The sequence below is a fragment of the Tursiops truncatus genome, chromosome 3, assembly GCF_011762595.2.
Source record: "Tursiops truncatus isolate mTurTru1 chromosome 3, mTurTru1.mat.Y, whole genome shotgun sequence".
NCBI lineage: Eukaryota > Metazoa > Chordata > Mammalia > Artiodactyla > Delphinidae > Tursiops > Tursiops truncatus.
Window position 1 is genome coordinate 60,441,804 of NC_047036.1, and position 22,956 is coordinate 60,464,759.

Genomic DNA, 22,956 nt, shown 5'->3' on the forward strand with positions numbered 1-22,956 from the left:
CTGTCCTCAATTCTTTTTTTTCTTTTTTCTGCTCCCTGGCAGTTTTTTCCACCATTTTATCTTCCAGCTCACATATCTGTAACTTTGTTATTGATTCCTTCTAGTGTATTTATAATTTCAGTAATTGTGTTCATCATTGTTTGTTTGCTCTTTAGTTTTTCTAGATCCGTGTTAAGTGTTTCTTGTCTTTTCTCCATTCTGTTTTTGAGATTTTGGATCATCTTTACTGTCATTACTCTGAATTCTTTTTCAGGTAGGTTAGCTATTTCATCTTCATTTATTTGGTCTTGTAGGTTTTTACCTGCTTCTTCGTCTGTAACATATTTTTTTGTCGTTTCTTTCTTTTTTTTGGATGGGTGGTGCTGTATTCCTGTCTTACTGGTTGTTTGCCCTGAGATGTCCAGTACTGGAGTTTGCAGGCAGTTGGATAAAGCTGGGTCTTGGTGCTGAGATGAGGACCTCTGGGAGGCCTCACTCCGATTGATAGTCCCTGGGGTCTGAGCTTCTCTGTTAGTGCAGCGGTTTGGACTCGGAGCTCCTACCACAGGAGCTCGGACCTGATCTGCAGCCTAGGAATCAAGATCCTGCAAGCTTTGTGGCATGGTAAAAAAAAGAAAGAAAGAAAGAAGAAAAGGAGCAGTACAGTATCAAAGAATAAAAAACAAAATTGAATTAGAAAGATAAAAATTATATTAGGAAAAACAAAACTATAATTGAAACAACTGCAACAAGGTAAAATAACACAACAGAAAAAAAGAAAAAAAGCGGGGGGAGGGCAGGGAACAAGCCAAAAAGAGAGAACAATAACAAAGTATAAAGAATAAAATAAAATTAGAAAAATAAGAGGTTTATCAGGAAAAATAAAAATATAATAGAACAACAATGAATCAACAAGGTAAAACAGAACCCCAATCCAAAAGAGGAAAAAAGAAAAAAATGCACCTTGGCTATGGGGGCAGAGTGTAAGCTGGGGTGAAACAGGTAGGGGTGCGAGTTAGGGTGGGGTGGGACCTAGGCAGGTGGGGGGTGACATTTGAGCATGGGGTGGAGCGTAGGTGGTGATGTTCAGGCATTGGGCGGGGCCTCTGCTTAGGACCTGCGTGGAAGGGAAGAGGTAGCATGTCGAAAGAAGGGCCTCTGGAGTGTGGAGTTCTGGAGTTTGGAGGTAGGGCCCTGAGTGAGGGTGTGGGGGTGGGGTTTAGGCCAAGTGTTGGAGGGTGTCTCTGAGTGCAGAGCTGGGGCCCTGGGTGGGGGGGGGGTGTGGGGACGGGGCTTGGTTTCTGCGAGGCAGGAGGGAGGCTCTGAGGGCAGAGGATTAAGCCTGGGAGCCCAACAAGCTCCCCGGTGCCTAAGTGGACAGGGAAAGCACTGGCCCCATTCCCTTCCATTCTTTTGTGCCTCTCCCCCACTGTCTCCCCCAGGGTCTCCCCCCGCCTGTGGACCCCTAACCGTGGGTGGGTCCACTGGGTGTAGGAACTCCTCCTCTCCCTAGCCACCCCTCAGGGGTGCTGTCCCTTAGGTCCGGCCTTTACTTTTGCTCCCCCTTCCCTCTCTCCCACTTCCTCAGGACCTGTGTGGCTGGAGGGGGCCTCGGTAGGTAGAGGATCAGGCCTGGGATCTGAACAGGTTCCTGGGGGCCCAAGTGGGCAGGGGAAACCTGGCCACGCTCCCTTTTGATCCTCTGCCCTCCCAGGTGTTCCCCAATTTCCCCCTTTGGACGTGGGATTCCTTCCCCTCCCCCACCTGCCCCTTAGGGGTACCAGTTCCGTCCCACCTCCACTTCTACCCCCCCTTCACTCCCCCCACATCCCACATCCTACCCAGTTGCTGGGGGTTCCTGCCATCCCCTTAGGTGTCCGTTGTCCCCCACCGGTGCCTGCTAGGTGCCCTAGTTGTGCGGAGACGCGAATTCCCTGTCCTCCTAGTACGCTATCTTGACCCCACCCCTGTAACTAGCTTTTTTGCTTATTTAGCATGTCTTCAAGATTCATCCATGTTGTAGCATATATCAGTACTTCATTTCTTTTTATTGCCAAATACTACTTCAATGTTCAGATACAGTGTTTTTTATCTGTTCATCAGCTGATGGACATTTGAATTGTTTACACTTTTTGGTTATTAAGAATAATGCTGCTGTGAACATTTCACGTACAGGTTTTCGTTTGGAGGTATGTTTTCATTCCTCTTGATGCCTACCTCAGAGTAGAATTGTTGAATCGTATGGTAACTCCCTGTTTAACATTTTGAGGAACTGTCAGACCCCCCACAAAGCAGCTGCACCATTTTACATTCCCACCAGCAATGTATTGTTTATGAAATTTAAAGTTAAATATTTCTGCAGCTCTATATCCAGTTAAATAGGCATGTATTGAGTACATGCCCAATATATGTGAGGTACTGTATTATGTACTAAGTGGTAAGAAAATTGTAAACTAAATGTAAGCAATAGGGACTTCCTTGGTGGTCCAGTGGTAGAGAATCCACCTCCCAATGCATGGGATGTGGGTTCGATCCCTGGTTGGGGGACTAAGATCCCACGTGCTGTGGGGCAACTAAGCCCGAGCGCCTCAACGAGAGAGCGTGTGTGCTGCAAACTACGGAGCCCACAGTGCTCTGGAGCCCGTGCACCACAACTAGAGAGAAAACCCACACACCACAACTAGAGAGAAGCCCAAGCCCACACGCCACAACGAAAGATCCGCGTGCCTCAAGGAGGATCCTGCATGCTGCAGCTAAGACCTGACACAGCCAAATAAATAAATAAATGAATAAATAAGTAAATTAAATTAATTAAATAAAAATAAATGTAAGCGAAAATTGTAAGCAGTACAGTGACATTCACATATACGGAAACTTTGTATAATTTAATTGTTATATAAACAAAGTGCTGTGGAACAGAAGGGAGTGATTAGTTCTGAGTATTGAAAATTTGGAAAAAACTGAGAAGTCAGCCTTGAATGTTTCAAATCACCTTTTGTATTAAGAATTTTTAATAACATGAACAGACATATTAGGTGAAAAAATTATTTCAAATTATATATATAGTATAATCTCAACTATATTATAAAAGTAGAAAAGGTAGGACACATACTAAATTATTAATGGTAATTATAGGTGGAATTATAGATGAGTTTTTCTCCTGTAGCCTTCTCATTTCTACCAGAAGCATTATTATACTTTTGTATTCTGAAAAAAATGTATTAAAAATAATAAAAGCTAAATTATTAAGAGACTAAAGTTCATTGCATCTTATCATAGAGAAATTATCTATGGTTTAAAAAAAGGTATAATACTTTATAATTACCTGGTTTCTTTTTTTTTAAGTTTCATGCAGAAATTTATTTTGATCACGACTTACAAAGTTATGTCCTTGTGGATCAAGGCAGTCAAAATGGTACAATTGTAAATGGAAAACAGATTCTTCAAGTGAGTATAGACTTATTAATTAAATACTTGCACATTATTTTAAAAAACTGAAATGAAACTTTTTATCCCTCAGGGCCATAGTTATTATACATATCATTTAGTTCAGATTGGTATTCATCCAAATGTGTTAACATGGAAGGGAATTCTTAGAAAGGGCTAAAAAATGTATACAGTAAGTGGATACTTAACTGTTGAGTTTTGACTTCTAATTATGTACCTGTGCCTTATTTTTGGAAATAAATGCATTTTAAAGCTATTCAGAGTAAATGTTCTTATAGCAACTTTAGGGGCCATCGTGTGTGTGTGTGTGTGTGTGTGTGTGTGTGTGTGTGTGTGTGTGTGTGTGTGTGTGTGTGTGTGTGTGTGTGTGTGTGTGTGTGTGTGTGTGTGTGTGTGTGTTTAAACTGTTAAAGGAAATGTTGTTAAACTGTAAACTCCTTGAAGGCAAGGGCTATGTCTATTTAGTTAACTCTTCTATCCCAACATGTAACAAAGTGCTTTAGCACATAATAAGATAATATATGGAAGGGAGGGAGGGAGGTCTTAGTCTATAAGAATCAAAAATGAGATAAAACTGAATTATCAAGAGAGGACGGAAAAAGGGAAATATGATGCACCTATCTCCTTAACACTTCATCTTTTTGATTGTGAGTTTTCATTTTGGTAGTAGACTGTTTGAAGTTTGAGTTGGGTATTTCTGTGATAGGATTGGGCATGGAGATGGGGAGATCAGTGGATTTTGATAATATAAAAATTAGAGGGCTTCCCCGGTGGCGCAGTGGTTAAGAATCTGCCTGCCAATGCACGGCACATGGCTTCGAGCCCTGGTCCTGGAAGATCCCACATGCCGCGGAGCAACTAAACCTGCGAGCCACAACTACTGAGCCCATGTGCCACAACTAGTGAAGCCCATGTGCTTGGAGCTTGTGCTCTGCAATAAGAGAAGCCACTGCAGTGAGAAGCCCGCGCACCACAACGAAGAGTAGCCCCTGCTTGCTGCAACTAGAGAAAGCCCACGCTTGGCTACAAAGACCCAATGCAGCCAAAAATAAATAATAATAAATAAAATAAATACTAAAAAAAAATTAGAAGTTGCTCGGTTCAGCTGTCATCTTCTCAACTAGTAGAATATTATGCATCACCTTCAAGTTTTGTGGAAATGTGTGTGCATATGTCTATCTCATTGAGAACAATCTCAATTTTTATTTTTATAATCAGACATTACAGTAGACATAAAATAAATAAAATAACCATGTGTAACTCTCTTGGGTTTGGCTTTGTAATTTTTTTCTCCTTTAGCCCAAAACTAAATGTGACCCTTACATACTTGAGCATGGAGATGAAGTGAAAATTGGAGAGACTGTGTTGTCCTTTCACATTCACCCTGGCAGTGATACCTGTGATGGCTGTGAACCAGGGCAGGTTAGAGCTCACCTTCGTCTTGATAAGAAAGATGAACCTTTTGGTATGTGAAACATACTGTTTATGGGCATGGTAGCTTTCTAATTCACTGCATGTTCTGAAAAAGTATCAGTACCAGCTTAATATCTAATTGATATAATACTCTATTGAGATACATTTGTATTTAAGTGAATATTATCAAATGAGCCTAAGAAATGACATGTATTTGAAATTTGAGACCTAGACTAGTAGATTATGATTGTAGTTGGTTTTTCTGTGTAGTAATTTGTACTATTACAGCATTAGGTTACTTTATGACCAGGAATGATAATCATTAGCTCTGTTTTTGTTAATCCAGTCTATAGGCTTTTGAAGCAGCACTGCAGTGGTAGCTAAATGTACTTCAAAGGAGTAATTGTGACATAAATAGAGATTGGTTTCCCTTTAACATCTGTTTACTGATATAAAAAGTCATCCACAGTTAAACTCTGATGTAAAATAGTAACATAGAAAATAATAGGCCAAGGTATTAAGATTTATTTGTTGATATATTTGCTTTCCTACTTACAGTTTGTTTGATATATTATCTGTGTATATACCATTACTTTCTATAATAAATAATATTGTAAAATGTTACTATCTTGTTTAAAACCCACTCATCTAAGGCTTTAAAAATTGAAAGATCCTTTTAACTAGTAAGTAATTTTTTTCACATCGTTTGTTTCCTTTAAATACCAACTATACACGTCATTATGTATTTTTTGTTTTCTCATACTACCTTATGAAAATGAGTATGGCACGTTACATAGTAACGTGAATCTTGGGTTCTGTTATTTTTCTTTTGCACAAGCTTATGTTCCTTTGGAAAACTCACAATATTTCTGCATTTGGATTTCTATTACAGTAACCATATTGAAAAATTAAGATGTGCAGTGTTTCTTTCAGTATCTAAAACATTCCTATACTCTTTCGAGTTTTGGTTTACTTTCCAAGTAGATTTAATTACCAAAATGCTGAAGGGACATCATCACAACCTAAGATCCTTTTATATTAATTTATTTGAACTTTTTATTAATCTGCAGATGGGATACTAGTACTATTAGTTTTTCATTATTAAATAAACAGTATTATATCATATTTAGTGGTTTTTTTTTTCTTTAAACCAAACTCAATTTTTCCTTTTAGTTGGTCCAACTCTAAGTAAGGAGGAAAAAGAGCTGGAAAGGAGAAAAGAATTAAAGAAAATACGAGTAAAATATGGTTTGCAGGTAAGGGAGTTAAATATTGTTACATGTGTTAAACTGTGCGTCTGGTTTTGTATAAAACTGCCTGTAGATAAGCATAGTCCATTTTTATATATAAAAAGAGAGCTATTTAGAATGATTCTGAGATTTATGTAGTTCCTGTTAGTTTTTTACTGTTTACCTCAACAACTGTTGAGGTTGGAGTAGGAAAGTGATGATAATACCCTATATTGGAATAACCATTTCTGGTTTTTAAAAAACTTGCATTAAAATGATACCCTCGAAAAACACGGTTGGAGGACTAATACTGCCTGATTTCAAGACTTATTATAAACTACAGCAATAAAAACAGTATAGTACTGGCAAAAAGATAAATATGTTGATGGAACAGAATAATGAGTCCAGAAATAGACCCATATAGATACATAGATACATAGATAAATGTGTATATGTGTGTGCGTGTGTGTGTGTGTATGATTTTCAACAAAGGCATGAAGGCAGTTTGGTGGAAAGAGGATGGTCTTTTTTCAACAGTCAGTGCTGGAACAATTAGATAGCCATATACAACAACAATAACCTTGATCCCCACCTCATAACATATAAAAATGAACTCAAAATGGACTATACATATAAATTTAAACTTCTAGAAGCAAACCTTAAAAAAAAAGTCAAAGATTTTTTAAGGTATCTAACACTAAAAGCACTATCCATAAAAGCACAAATTGTACTTCCTCCAAAACTTCTGTTCTTCCAAAGACACGATTAAGAGAATGAAAAGGTAAGCCACAGACTGGGAAAAATATTCGCAAATCATATATCTGATAAAAGTCATGTATCTTATACCTAGAGTATATAAAGAACTCTGAAAACTCAATAAGGGAAAACAACTTAATTTAAAAATAAGCAAAAGATTTGAATAGACACTTCACCAAAGCAGGTGGCAAATACACACATGAAAAGATGTTCAGTATTATTAGTCATTGGGGAATTGCAATTTAAAACCAATTAAAAAGACTGACCATACTAAGTGTTGGTGGGCATGTGGAGGAACAGGAACTCGCATACACTGCTGGTGAAAATATAAATGGTGTGATTGCTTTGGAGAAGAGTTTAGTACTTTGTCAAAAAGTTAAATGTACACCTACTGTATTATTCACCATTCTACTTCAAAGTATTTCATTTCTATCCAAGAGAAATGAAAGCATATGTTCATACAAAAACTAGTGAGCAAATGGTCACAGCAGCTTTTTTTCTAAAAGCCAAAAACTGGAAAAAACTCATCTGTCCATCATTAATGGATAAACAAACTATGTTAAATCTATATGGTCAAACACTCTAGCAATAAAAAAACATAAGCTATTAATACAGATTACAACATGGATGAATCTCAAAATGATTGTGCTGAGTGAAAGAGCCAGACAAAAAGAGTACAGTTGACCGTTGAAAAACCCGGGGATTAAGTGTGCTGACTCTCACCTTGGTTGAAAAATCTGCATATAGCTGGTACTCAGCCCTCTATGTCCACAGTTCCTGTATACCTGGGGTTCTGCATCCACAGATTCAACCAATTGCAGATCGTGTAATACTGTAGTATTTAGTGCTGAAAAAAAATCTATGTATAAGTGGATCCACGAAGTTCAAACCCATGTTGTTCAAAGATCAACTCAACATGCTATATACTTCGTTTCTATAAAATTCTAGGAAAGCAAACCTAATGTATCATGGCAGAAAGATCAGTGGTTGCCTGGCTACAGGAGAAGATGCACAGGGAGAGGGGCTGGAGGGATAGATTACAAAGAAGGACGAGGATACTTTTGTGGGAGATGAATATGTTTATTATCTTAATTGTGATGGTTTCATAAGTGTATACAAATCTCAAAAGTAACTGTACACTTTATGTGTAATTTATTGTATGTTAATTATACCTCAGTAAGGCAGTTTAAAAAAATTACCATTTAATCCTATAAGTAGACTAGAAAACTAATTAATATTGCCATTTTACATTAGAGAAACTAGAGCTGGTCACCTACCTACTAAACAACAGAGCTAGATATAGGATCTAGGTCTTAAGTGTATTTGTCCAGTGTTTTTTACACTTTATGAACAAGTCAGAAAAGATGCTGCCAAAATAACATTTTTATGCAGAATTGTATTTTTTGTTACTGTTGTACTAAGGGAGAGAAATCATAATAGAAAAAAATGTTAAGAGGTTAATTTGGGAGGAAAATAGAAGATATATAAGGAGAGATTAAAATGTTTTTTCAAAAATTTTAGCTTAATTTCTACATCATTTTCTGGGGGGAATACCCATTAGGGTTGGTGGTCTGTATTTTTCTGTTTTGAAAGCAAAATTAAGTAACAACTTCTGTGGTACTTTCCTTGCATTGCTCTAGCAATCTGTAGCATCTTTTTGTATGAATGTTGTACTTTTTATGTAAAGATTAGCAAATAGTAACAAAGGGGAAGAGGAGCCTTTGAAACCCCAAGCTGAATTGCCTGTCTCTTCTGTGCCACTGCCATATCTTGTGTATACCTTAATTGTCGAACCAGTCGTACTGTAACATGCTGAAGACTGTGTGTGTCTGCACTTTAGGATTATAAATTTCTTTGCATTCTGTCACCTAGCATAGGGCATAACTTACTCTTTACTTAGAAAATATTTGTGGAGTGACTGATTAATCATGTAATGAAGCTGTATTGAAGCAAAAAGCTATTATTATTGCCAGGGTAAAAGAGCATTTATTTCCTTTTATCTATTTTTTAAAGACTTTCTACATTTTTCCCTTCTAAGGAACAGTATCAAAATATTTTAGGTCCTTTGGAACTTTCAGTTCCTTAGAGAAAAGGAGAAGTAGATTTTTTTCCCCAGCCCCAGGGGTTCTCCATATTTTTTTGAATACTGGTAGTTCATATGAGAATATGAGTACACAGCATTGATTCAAAATATACTATATTTTCACTATATTAAAGGGGATAGAATAGATATATTCAATAATGTAATTGTCTTAATTTGTATATCTTAATTTATATCATGGCTTATTTAATGGAGACCACATTGAACCATATTTGCTAAGCAAGGCAAATATACAGACATTATATTTTTATTTATTAGTTTTGTTTTCCTCAATGAATATTTCATGTTTATGAAGAATACAGACTACGAAGATGAAAAGGCTTTGAAGAATCCAAAATATAAAGATAGAGCTGGAAAACGTAGGGAGCAGATTGGAAGTGAAGGAACTTTCCAAAGAGATGATGCTCCTGCATCTGTTCATTCGTAAGTATTAAATTTTAATTGCTTGAAACAATCTTTGTACCATAATCAGATTCATAGGGTGATGTGATTTATAGGGCTATATAATCTGATAGGTAGCCTTTTAAAGGAATAATATAGATCAAGATGGAAACTCTACATCTGTTTACATTTTCCTCTAATATTGGTATTGCGTTATTCCCTAGAAAATTACTGATCATATATGTAAGTATACATACAGATTTATCACATACAAACTTAAACACACATATATATGCATAGCTAACATTGTAGCCACACAATTGAGTGACCATACTTTTATATATTAGATATTTAGGAGGCTGGGCTAGTAAGAAATTGGTATGGACTGATACTTTTTTAATAGTTATTTCAGAACTCAACTGCTTCTGTTCTTGACCCTGAAATACTATTTTTCTTACTGTTTTTTTTTTGCGGGGGGGGCTGCGTCGCGTCTTAGCTGTGGCACGCGGGATCTTAGTTGTGACACGTGGGATCTTTCTTGCGGGGCGCAGGCTTCTTTCTAGTTGTGGCGCCTGGGCTTAGTTGCCCCGTAGCATGTGGGATCTTAGTTCCCCGACCAGGGATGGAACCCACATCCCCTGCATTGGAAGGCGGATTCTTAACCACTGGACCACCAGGGGAGTCCCTTACTTTTTTTTTTTTTTTTACGGTACGCGGGCCTCTCGTTGTGGCCTCTCCCTTTGCGGAGCACAGGCTCCGGACACGCAGGCTCAGTGGCCATGGCTCATGGGCCCAGCCGCTCCGCAGCATGTGGGATCTTCCTGGACCGGGGCACGAACCCGTGTCCCCTGCATCGGCAGGTGGACTCTCAACCACTGCGCCACCAGGGAAGCCCCCTTACTTATTTTTGATTCAGTTCGTTTCTCTTGGTAAACTAGCATTGATAAACATGAAAAATGTAATTTTGAAGCCTACAAAATGATTATATTTCTGCATTTAATCATATATTAGCTACATTTTGTTTCTCAGAATATAAATTCTAGGTTTAGTTAACATTTAAATCTTTCATGTAGAACTAACAATTAGTTACTAAATTTTGACTTATTATCATTTTATTGATTCTAAGATATACTACTTGGATAGAATTTTACAGTTACATGTGACAGCAGTTTTTTCTTAATGGTACATAGACTAACAGTGCATCTTAGAGTTTATGGAGTCACATTTTATGAGGTATAGCATTTTAAATTAGATATGCTAAGCAACATGACAAATATATTTTAAGGTTTAATATTTTTGAAATAATTGCTGGAGAATATGAAGATTGCATTACAGTTAAATTAGAAGATAGAAATGAAAAATGAAATCCATTGGTCTGACATTGCTTGGGTTATTGTTATTGAAGAGCTAATTTACATATTCTGTAGAACTGAAAAGACAATGTGATAGAACGTAAAATTAAAATACCCTTAAATTAGCAGACCATAAAATCATAAAACAAAATGCAAATAGTTAATGAGAGGTTTAGTTTCGTTTTAACTTTTTTTATTGATGTTAAATTCACAAATGTAAGTATCAATATCAGTGATATATCATAAGATTAACACATTGCAGAATACATGTCCTGGTCAAGAAATAGAAAATTATCAGTAACCGCAGAAACCTACCCTCCTAGTGTCCCCTCTTAATCACTATTCCTCTCTCCTCCCCAAAGGTAACTATTCTACTGACTTCACCAGCATCAGATTAATTTCACGTATTTTTTAACTTTAAATAAATGGAATAATTTAGTATTTATTTTGTGTCTATATTCTTTTTGTTCAGCATTACTTTGTTATGTTCGGTACGTTTTATATTATATTGCCATATAATATTCTCTTGTATGAATATGCCACAGTTTATCCACTTTACCACTGATGGACATCTGGATTGTTTCTGATTTGTGGTTATTGTTAGATTTGACTGCAAAACATTCCCTTTTCTGTTAAATAGTATATGTAGGAGTAGAATTTGTGTATCTTCAACTTTATTAGGTAATGCCCAGTAGTTTCTAAAGGAGTCGTACCAGTTATTTTTAATTCATGAATTTATTATAAATGTGACTTAAATGGTCTTTTAGAAGTCAACTCTCATCTTACTTTTCTCTAAAGTGAAATTACTGATAGCAATAAAGGTCGGAAGATGTTGGAAAAGATGGGTTGGAAAAAAGGAGAGGGCCTAGGGAAGGACGGTGGAGGAATGAAAACTCCGGTAAGACTTGAGATTTCTTTCATTCTTTATTCTTGTAATGGATATATTTACTGTACTTACTATATGCCAGGTGTTGCCTTAAGTGCTAGGAGTATTGTAGCAAGCAAAAAGAGACATAATTACTACCTTTATGGCAATCACAGTTACCAAATATATGTGTTTATGATGTGTTTTGTTTTGTTTTTAAAGTTCTTAGGAAGGCTCTTAGAGTTTTTTCCTTCATCAGACTAGGATAGTGAATGTTATTTCCTGAGCCAGAAGTTCTTCTGTGTCTTTCAGTTATTTTTAATGACTTCTTCACTGTGCCTTGTCCTAACATGCAAGAGCAATCACAGTGTTACTTTACGAACAGGCAGACTCTGTACTAGCTGGAGAATCTGTTTTAGGTTCAAGATTCAGAGCATGTAACAAGCAATAGAGAGAATCATGTCTGGAAAACAATACAGTGGTTTAATTCTATAGTCCCATGGTTCATCAGAGGTTCAGATCCTCTTTCACAAAAACCTTACAAAGTAGTAATATGATCAAAGAACTTTCTTGATAATTAGTTGGTACCTGAAGAAATAATGGGTGCATCAGTGTGAGTTTAATGTAAATTTTCTCATTTCATTGAGGTACAGTGGGATGAACATGGGTTTAGTAGTCAGGTTAGAATATGTGTTCTATTACTAGCTGTGTGACTTAGGGCAAGTTTGGATTTCAGTTTTCATATGTAAAAATGGGGATAATGAGAACTCTTTCAGGGATGTCTGAACATAAAGCCCCTAGGATGGTGCCTGAAATATATTAGGCACTCAGTAACTGGTGGCTTGTAATGGTTCTCAAAATAATGCGAAGTCCTCCCCTCCTTTTATGAAAATAAACAAGTTCTCTTTTTATGACTCTTAATGTTTAACTTACCTGTTCACTTACTTAGGTGAGGCTTGGACTGTAGGTTTAAATACATCCATTGCTTTTACTTCTCATTAGAGTAGATGACAGGTTGATTCTGCAGCATCTCAGTGAAATTTGGTGATTGCTGTTTAAGGAGCATTCTGTTTTCTGTAGAGTCATCTGTACTTATTGACAAGCAAGACAATGTATAATCATGTATTTATTCCTGTATGTATTTGATGCATTTGACAGTTTTTTTTTATGCATCAATCTTTTCTAATTCAAAGAATTATAGTTAAAGTACCAAATTGGATATAGCAGATTTCAGTGTGTTTAGATACTACAGTAAGTTCTCTTCTTAACTTTTGGTAACAGATCCAGCTTCAACTTCGGCGAACACATGCAGGCTTGGGGACAGGCAAGCCATCTTCAATTGAAGATGTTCACCTTCTCCAAAACAAGAGCAAAAAGAACTGGGAGAAAGCACGAGAGAGGTTTGCTGAAAACTTCCCGGAAACTAAATCTCAGAAAGATGCACCAGGGACTGTGCCTTGGGTCAAAGGGACTGTAGAGTGAAGGTCAGTCATAGAACACAAAAGCTTTTTTATAGAATTTGGAAACTCTTGTTTAATTGCAGAAATTTTCTCTCCAAAAGAGTCAGTGGCATGAGGGAACCGTGTCACAATTTACCCGCTCTTGATTCAGAAATGTGTAATAAAGTGTGGTTTGCAGTTTTGGTTTTTTTCCTTTTTTTCGGTATGTGGGCCTCTCACTGTTGTGGCCTCTCCCGTTGCAGAGCACAGGCTCTGGATGTGCAGGCTCAGCGGCCATGGCTCACAGGCCCAGCCGCTCCGCCGCATGTGGGACCCTCCCAGACCGGGGCACGAACCCGTGTCCCCTGCATTGGCAGGCAGACTCTTAACCACTGCGCCACCAGGGAAGCCCTGGTTTGCAGTTTTTAAAAAACATTTTTAAAAACTAATAAATAGTGACTGAATCAAGTTATGCTATGAGTGGACTAAAGTTCACAGGGCACAGATGAGCTTATCAAGCTTTGTTACTTTATTTTGTCATTTGCAAGACCCATATAAGCAACTAGCCATATAAGCAAAATTCATGTAACCACTAACTTAAATGTACATTTGTCCTTGTCTCCTTATATTCTCCATTATTGTACGATGCATAACAAAAGAAACATCGAAAGTTTATAAAAACAATTCTGACTATATACATCCTTGTTTATGCCCTTTAGGACCTAGGTAGAAAATGTTGAGAACACATGGGTAGTGGTGTATAAATGTTATTATATTTGAAATAACCCAAGTAATATTATTGAAGAACTAATGAACTGCTGACATGTTGTAGAAAATCAGTCTCATTGTTTTCTTCTGTGAAGAATCTGTTGATTTGTACTATATATTAAGCATTTACCTTTGGTTTGTTTCATAGCTGAAATATTTAGATATGAACAGTTGAGTACAGTATTGAAATATTCAGTGTGCTGGCATTTGTAGTTTTGATAAATCCCATTGCTGGCAATGGAGTTGTGCCAGAAAAATCTGATTTCTACTGCAGAAGGGTTACCTAGCCAAGGCCTCAAACTCAAGATACTTTTTGAAAACGTCTTCAAATGCAATAAAAAACATTATAACATCAAAAAGAATGATTCATTGAACCAATAATTTAAACATACTGGTCTGCTTTGAACTCATGACCAGCCAGAATTTTCCTCTGTAAATTGGCAGCACAGTAATGAAAGGATGCCCTCAGATTTTCGGAGACTGCAGTGCAGCTTTCTGAGTGCAGGTGTCACCGCTCTGCCCGTTAACACTGTTCTTTTCCTTTCTGTTCAACTTTTCTCTCAGGTTTTTGCTGGGAAATCAATGCTGGAACTGATCTTTTCTCATAATGAATATAAGCTATATAGCTCCTTCATCTACTATAAAGAAATGTCTTCAAGATATAGAAATAGGAAAGGAAAATTCTGGAAAAAAGTATGCAGTGGGGAAGATAATTCAGAAAGAAAGCTACCTGTTGGAGTTTCTAGTCTTAATGTACAGGGTACTTAGGAAGAAAGGGCGGTGTGGAAAGAAAAATAAATATATTACTAAAGATGAGACATATGACCAAACAATTGTCAAGTTATTAAAGGCCTAAGATGGGAAAAACAGAGGTCCTATAATTCTAAAACTCTAGATTAAGTATTTTTCTGTATCCTTTTTGGCCACCTACATACCCTAACACATACACATATATGTACATTAGACTTGGAGGCACTAGGAGTGTCCTGCATTATTTTCTCTAAAGTAGAAAAATTACTCATCTAAATGTGGTTCTGGTGCCGGTGCCCTACATATAGGTAACAGTATAGGACCCTCAGAGTAAACTTGCTTCTGGTAGATCTCAACTCATTGGGTTAGTATACAACTGTCTATGTAATATTTCCCATTTTTATTACTAGATTGTGGAAAACTTTTTCATTGTTTTCTTTTGTTAAGAAAATGGAAACTTGAAAATGGTGATAAAAATTGAAATATATGTGATATTTGCTTTATTAAAACCCTTTGCAGATCTAAAGTCTCAGGGCTATACTATACTGGTTAAAGCACTGAATAATGAAAATGTCTGGTTCTATTTCTACCTGTGAAATGAGAATATTTAACTCACATGTTTGTCTTGAATAGAAAATGGGAAAATGTATGTAAAAGCACTTTGTAAATTGTAAAAGTAGTACAGATGTGAGCTTCTGTTTGTTTAGAAGCATAAATATGGATTATGTACAATTTGAATTACACATAAAGTTGTTTTGCGTCTAATATTTAAAACTATAGTTTATTCATGCAGTATAAATTTATTAACTTAATAGCCTTTAAGTGATTAAGTGGAGCTACAAGTTGCTGAATTTTGAGAAATCTAACATATTTTGCCAGAACATGAGAAGCTGGCAAAATTGAGAACAGAAGAAACCATCACCATTACAGTAAAATAACAGAAATTGTTTTCTAGAATTAAATAGCCAGGAAGCACTTTTTCTCAGAAAGGGGGGGATTTTTTTCTGTCTGTTTTTAAAAGTTTTTACTTCTGATGTTTCACTTACTCTAGTTGTGAACTTATGAAAAGTTACGGTTCACCCAATTCAAACACCTTCCAACTTTTCATGTAAAAGATTATTTCTTAATTTGGCACATTTTAAAGGGGCAGGCAAAAGAAATAGAAATTTCCAACAAGGAGAAATTGTATACAAAGGCCTTCCTTAACGAATTGCAGGAAAGAGGGGTGTGCTTGGCAGGGAGCCAGAAAGGCGTTTCTAGACCTAGCATCTAAAGGTGTTCTCAAGAACAGCTGAAAGTATTTCCCCATTGTGGTGTTCTAAGTGTGCTTCTTATTTTTGTAGGGCATCACTTATATCTCTGCCTTGAAGCTTTGATCTAAAACATTTCCTTTTACTTTTTCAGGCTTTAAAGTGGAAATACATTTGGATTCTTTAAAATGAGTCACTGTTTACGTGTGTGTCTGTGTATCAGGGCCCAGGCTTTCTCTTTGCCTTTCTGCTTTACTCTTCTTAGTGCTGGCTTATGGCATTGTGTTGCAAAATGACTTTTGGAACCCCAGTCATCATAGTCATGTCCAAAACAGAAGAAAGGGGAAAGAACAGTCAGTATTCCTGTTAGTTCTCTTTTATCAGGAAAGCAAAAGCTTACTCAGAAACTCTCACAACAGACTTCTACTTAGGGTTATTAGCCAGAGCCTGATAACATTACTGCCCATAGCTGCAAGGGAAGTTGAAAAGGTAGGCCAACAGGATGGTCTCACTTGCCTTAAGCCAATCATGAACTATCACCTAGGGCAGAACATGTTGCTTGTTGGAACAAAATCAGGTTCAGTGAGCAAGGCAGAGGGGGACAATGGCTACTGAATGGGCAGGTAACTGTCTGCCAGATAACCCAGCTATCCATTAGTGGTGACTTGGGGTGTTGGTTAAATTGTGATGCAGGCCTACTACGTAATACTTTGTAGCCATTCAGACGAGTAAGATAGAACTGTCTATACCATGATAGAGAAGAATATTCTTACTACATTGCTGATTTAAAAAAGCAGATTGGGGCTTCCCTGGTGGTGCAGTGGTTAAGAATCTGCCTGCCAATACAGGGGTCACGGGTTCAAGCCCTGGTCTGGGAAGATCCCACATGCCGCGGAGCAACTAAGCCCGTGTGCCACAACTACTGAGCCTGCGTGCCACATCTACTGAAGCCTGCGTGCCTAGAGCCCGTGCTCCGCAACAAGAGAAGCCACCGCAGTGAGAAGCCCAAGGAGTGAGCAGATTTTTGCTTTTTATCATTTCTATATTTGAACTTTAAAGCAGTAAAAGTGTGTAGTTAACTATGTGTATTCATAGACATTTATAATAAGTAGAAATACAACACCAGGAAGAGTGGAAAGGCATTCAGGGCTCAAGCCCAGGTATCTTCCTCACACTCATATGCCCAATTTCATTTACAGCTATACTCCCATGGCTTCCAGGTTGTCTTAGCAGGACACATATCCAACTCAAAGTCACCTTAAATGTAGCTTATCTAAGACTGAACCCAGAGTCTTCTCCAAACCCTGTCTCTTCCAGTTTACTCTTAGCTAGCAGCACCATCTGCCCAGTTATGCAAGCCGAAACCTAGGAGTCGGTCTCTAGTTCACTACCACACCCTCTCTCCTCTTTCCCCTGACTTCCAATATAGTGAATCAGTTCACTGTCACTACTCGCCTGGATTATTCTACTGGCTTCCTAACTGGTCTTCCTGCAGCCACTCCTTCCCTCTAGTCCGTCCTCCACACTGCAGACACAGCGTCTTCAAAACTCCTATTTCATCATCTCCTGTTTAAATTGTCCTCATGGCTTTCCATTACTCTGAGGACAGAAACAAAATCCTAGCCCATAAGTCCCCACCTGGTCTAACCACTGCCAGCCTTTCCCGTCCTGTCTCGTATTACCCTCCCACTCGTTCTCTGGGCTCCAGCACTCTGGCCTTTTTTTCAGTTCCTCAGACATGCCATATCCTCTCTCATCCCAGGGCTGCCTATATTTTGTTATGTCTGGAATGCTCTTCCTCTACCCTTTTACCTAGTTAACTCTGACATATTCTTTAGATCTCTGCTAATTGATTCTTCTTCAGGGATGGCTCCCTTGTCTCTCTAATTGTCTTTGGTACATGTTCTTGAAAATCCATATTTGTTTCATTTAGACTACTTATTTGGGTTCACAGCTAAATAGTGTGATTTGTATATTTGTCCGTGTAAGCAAGATTTTGTTTTTTCTTGCAACTGCGTTCCTGGCGCCTAGCACCATACACTTACATGCATAGAAGAGGAAGGGCAAGATGGGTTTGGGGAACCACAAGTGGCTTGATATGGATGGAGTTTTATGTGACTGAGGAAATGGAAGGAACTGAAGCTACAAGAGGATGTAAAGCAATGGCTTTCGAGCCATTTTGACCATGATCCACATTAAGAAATACAATTTATATCACAGCTCAGAATGTGAGGGTGTGTGTGTGTGTATATAACAGGTTTTATATACCAATACTTAGCCATTAGTTCATGTAATGCACTTTTATTTTTGTTTTCCAAATCAGATTCCAGCCAGTAAAGTGATTTCATAATTCACTAATGGGCTGTGCCCTACAGTTAGAAAAAGACTCATCTAAACTTGGTTTTCAAACTGTTTGACAGAACCTGTGGCATTGCCTTAGGAGCTACAGGCGTAGGGGTGTGTGTGTGTGTGTGTGTGTGTGTGCGCGCGCGCGCGCGCGTGTGTGTGTGTGTGTGTGTGTGAGTGATAGGGGTGGGAAGGGGTTGGGATGCCAAACTGGTGACTCCAGTTCTCATGCCATTAACAGAATAGGTCTACATTGATCTGGTTTACAATTCAAGATTCCAAATAGATTTCAAATGAAGAAAGAGTTTCACTGATTAAAGAAGAGGAGGTTGGGGTATGGAGGAGAACTGAGCCACTTATGTACAGTTGCTCTCACATAATGTGTTAAGAAATTTGGTTCTTATCTCTTTGCAAATGAGGAATTTCTGAAGGATTTTAAGCCCGGAAGGGTCCTCATTAGATTGCTTTATAGCAAAATAACTGGCTGATTGAAGAGAGGCAGAGTGGAGGCTAGCAGACCTCCTTGAGGGCTTGTTCTATCAAATATTTATTATTGAGCATGCAGCAGGGGCTGGGCAGACCTGTGAAGGCAGAGAACTTGTTTGTCTTAGTCACTGCTGGGTCTTCGGTACCTGCCACAGGATTGGATGCTTAGGAGGTGTTCATTAAGCATTTGTTAATAGGGTGGATGGAACACACATTTGTGGTATGTTAGGTACTGTTCTAAGTAAGCACTTAACATATATTATCTTCTTTGTTTCTGCCAGTATTTTATGAATTAGAAAGCTGAGACTTAGGTGTTTATTTTGCTCAAGGCCAAAAAGTCTGTGTGACAGAGTGGTAGAGCTGGGGTTTAAGTTTTTATTCTTTTCATCCCAGTGGGATGGTTAAGAGCACTGGCTGAAGAGTCTGACTGACCTGGGTTCAAATCACAGCTCCACCACTCCTCAGCCGAGTGACATTTAAAAATTTATTTAAACCTCTAGCTTAATGTCTTCATGGGGTTGTTGGGAGGTTTAAATGAGAGAAGGCCTGTGTGGCACTGAGCACCGTGCCCAGTGCATAATAAGCCCTCAGATATTAGTGACTGTTAGTGTTATTATGCTGTGCGATCAATACCAAGGGCGCGGGACTTCCCTGGTGGCGCAGTGGTTAAGAATCCGCCTGCCAGTGTAGAGGACGCAGGTTCGAGCCCTGGTCCGGGGAGATTCCACATGCCATGGAGCAACTAAGCCTGTGTGCCACAACTACTGAGCCTGAGCTCTAGAGCCCACGAGCCACAACTACTGAGCCCACGCACCACCGCTACTGAAGCCTGTGTGCCTAGAGCCTGTGCTCCGCAACAAGAGAAGCCACCACAATGAAGAGTAGCCCTCGCTCACCGCAACTAGAGAAAGCCTGTGCACAGCAACGAAGACCCAACGCAGCCAAAGATAAATAAATTTATTAAAAAGAAAAAATAAATACCAAGGGCACGGTTGGGAATAGACTCCTGGAGCAGAGATGGTGGTTATTAGTAGAAGTCAGGGAGGATGACGGTTGAGGCGCGTAAGTGGATGGGTCGACTTCATTCCCTGAGGTGATGATACGTGGACAAGACTGCATCAGGAGCTGGGTTTCTTAATGAATATTGGAGAATGAACAGGAGACCGGTAGATGATAGACGGTGAGAAAGGGTAGAAGGTATCATGGGTGACCCTTTGAGGTCATCCTCAAAGAAGGGGTGGATTTTGCATGACTTAGGAAATGAAGCCATTGGAGAAAATGATAGGGAGGTCTTGCAGGTCACCCTGGCTCTCAGTACCCTGTGGGAGCAGGGAAGCTACAGGGAGAACTCGAACAACTAGATTTCAGATACTTTTATATAAGAATAAAAGTTCAGCAGCAATGCATTCCTTCAGCAGGTGGCCTTAATATAGGCCAGGCACTATTCTCGGCACATGGGATACAGCAGTAAACAAATTGGGCAAGACTTGCTGCAGTCTTGGAGCTTACATTTATTTTTAGATACTATTTGGTAGAATGCAAAGGCCAAGTAGTCACATGAGGGTCTTGATAGTTTCAAAAAAAGTATTAATCCAAAATGGTTTCTGTTCACTTCAAAGTTTTTTCAAAAGCCGAAGTTCTTGGGGTGGAGGGGAAGGGGCAATTTGTTGTTGTTTTTAATGCCTTCAGATCTGTCTCTAAATCAGACCTTTTTAGGGAAATCTTATAAACTCTGCCTTCAAAATATTTTCGTCATGTTTTTAAGGGTTTTGGATATGTAGACAGCAGTAGAACCTTACTGAGGCTGCAGCCCCTCATTTGATTATGTATCTCCTCTAATTACCTGAAATAATAGTAACTCTGCCTGCTCAGACCCTGGGGTTTTGTGGTTCTAAGTCTGAACAATAGAGCACTGAAGTACCAAGAAAAAAAAGCAACATTTATCAGGTTGTTAGAAATTGGAGTTGATGGAAAACATTTAAATCAAAAAGTCCCTGGAGGATGAAGAGCAGACACACTTGGGGAAGCTAATGTGATGGAGGCAAACAATGTTCCGTGTCTGCTGAGTAAGAATGACTTTCAGAAATTTTTCCAGCTGAAAGCTAGCTTTCCTCATCTCTGTTAAAATGCCCAGAAATTTCCTCATCTACGTTTCATTGCCCAGAAAGCAAGACAGGGAAAAGTTGGTGGAATATTATTAAATATATTTAAACACGTGACAGTGTGTTACTTAGCTTCCAATTACTAACAGACTTCTGCCAGCTCATTCATCTGCTCATTACTTACCTTGACCAAAGGCCCAGGAGAATATATACTGAAATAATGACGCTTTCATTAGCATTTATTGCTTTTCCTTAAAGCCTTCATTTTAATACTATGAAATCAGATTTTAGAGAATGTCATAATTAAGATTTTCATAAAGAGAAACATCTAGTACTATTTAAATATGTAGTGACTCCCAGGGCTATCTGAATTCATTCACATCATAAACCCACTCAAATGGGCTTTAATTTCTACTACAACTGTGCTCTCTTTACTTAGCCTTAATGTACAACACCTTCAAGGCCAGTTTATGAACCACACACACACAGAATTATCAGTGCTTTATTATAATCACACCTTATTAACAAGAAATGTTAATCTGGTTATATTCACCAGACTGGGCTCTGAGTAACTGGCAGCTCTTTTCAAAAATCAACTTTTCCTGGTAAGATGAATATTTGCCAACCTTAGGGTGTTTTAAAGAATGTGCCAGAAATTCCAAGAGCTACTCTAAAAGAGGAGTTCCAGAAGTGTTTTAAGCATGGAAGCATTTTTGGAAGAACTGTATAGTCTTCAAAGGTGACAACTTTGAAGGCAGAAGTGCTTAAATGGGTAGGTTTTGGTATATTTACTTGTACGATTGGTCAGATTCCTTTGTAGTCACCAGTCACATTGAGTTTGACTGGATTAGCTTATTTGGCAAATCAGGTATGAAATTTATGTTTTGATAGAAAAATAGTTCCATCATGAGGGAAAATGACTTGGCAAACCTCTGTGGCTTATGTGCCTCTCCTCTCGGGAATCGTCCCAGGGTGCTCTTTCTGAAGTCCTTTGGATTGGTTTTGAGCTCCCATTCAGATAAGTAAGAGGAAAAAAAGAAGTCATGGTTATTGAGTTTAAACTATGTCAGAATTTGCCTAAATAGTAATCACTATAACAACTCTGTAAGGTATGTCTTCTCTCTATATTTTAGTGATGAAGAAACTGGATTTCAGAGAGATTGAGCTGGTTGCCAAGGTGACAGCTAACGTAGGTGGTTGGGAGCTTAGATGTTATTTTCCTTTTATTTTTTTATGTTTCAGCATTTTCACTAATCATAACATTTGAGTGCGCTTTTTTTTTTTTTGAAAGCTTAGAGTTTAATTCACATCTGACTCCAAAGGCTCTATCAACTCCTCGCGCACACACCCCCAGCCTTCCTAGTCAGCCAGATCCTACTCAGTGCCACAAATTTGTAAATGTTCTCAGAACTCTGGAGGCCTCTGATTTCCCCCCAGAGGGCATTCTTCATCGTCACCTTCTAGATATCTTTCTCAGAAAAGTCTATGAGGACTCCCTGCACTGGGCAGAGAGGCTGAGTAAAATATTAATACAAGAGGGAAAGATTAGGACCCCCAGTAAAGTGTTGATTCCTGAGGAATAGGGGGTCCCCATCAGGCATGTGCCTTTCTAAACCCCCACCCCCACCCCCCAGACCTGGGTCAGGCAGTATAATGCTGTGGTGGGTAGATAATGTCTGTCACCTCCCCGCCTTCCCCAAATGTCTATACCCTAATCCCTGGAAACGCAGTGTTACCTGGCAGGGGAGAATTAAGGTTGCAGATGATATTAGGCTGCTGACCAACTGAACTTAAGGAGAGGGTCCTTTAAATGTGGACAAGGGAGGCAGAGTGATGCCCCGTGAGAAAGACCGGTCCTTGCTGGCCTTGAAGAGGAAGGGGCCACAAGCCAAGGAATGTGGGCAGCCTCTAGAAGCTGGAAAAGGCAAAAAACCAGATTCTCTCCTAGAGCCTCTAGAAAAGAACACAGCCCTGCAAACACTTTGAGATGCATTTCAAGGCTTCTGACCTGCAGAACTATAAGATAATAAAATCTATGTTGTCTTTAGCCACTAAGTTTGTGGTAATTTGTTACAGCAGCAATAGGAAACTAATAAAGGCCAACCTTGCTTCCTCTGGGAAAGCTGCCTTGCTTACCCTCAGCACCAGAGCTCGTGGGTGGGAAGTAGCCAACGTTGACCCAAGTGTCAGCAAACACTCAAGCCATGATACAGAGGTCCTGGCACTGGTAAAGAGGTGAGCCAGAAGAGAGTTGTGGAAGGAGGTCCAACTCTTTGGTCCCAAGTCTGACTG

General features: G+C 38.7%; 1 protein-coding gene across 4 annotated transcripts in view; it reads left to right on the plus strand.

Moving 5' to 3' along the window:
• The window catches only part of AGGF1 (angiogenic factor with G-patch and FHA domains 1), a 49,656-nt gene extending 33,734 nt beyond the window's left edge, over positions 1-15,922 (plus strand). Inside the window, exons 9-15 of one of the 4 annotated variants that reach the window (XM_019929795.3) lie at positions 3,325-3,426; positions 4,726-4,891; positions 6,013-6,095; positions 9,221-9,348; positions 11,457-11,556; positions 12,805-13,007; positions 14,295-15,922. In XM_019929795.3, coding sequence (XP_019785354.1) covers positions 3,325-3,426; positions 4,726-4,891; positions 6,013-6,095; positions 9,221-9,348; positions 11,457-11,556; positions 12,805-13,005 — 780 coding nt within the window. In that variant the 3' untranslated portion in view covers positions 13,006-13,007; positions 14,295-15,922. Of the gene's footprint in view, positions 1-3,324; positions 3,427-4,725; positions 4,892-6,012; positions 6,096-9,220; positions 9,349-11,456; positions 11,557-12,804; positions 13,161-14,294 lie in introns of those variants that run through there. The other 3 variants (XM_033852952.2, XM_019929796.3, XM_019929797.3) reach the window with 3 other exon arrangements.
• Positions 15,923-22,956: the final 7,034 nt, after the last annotated feature.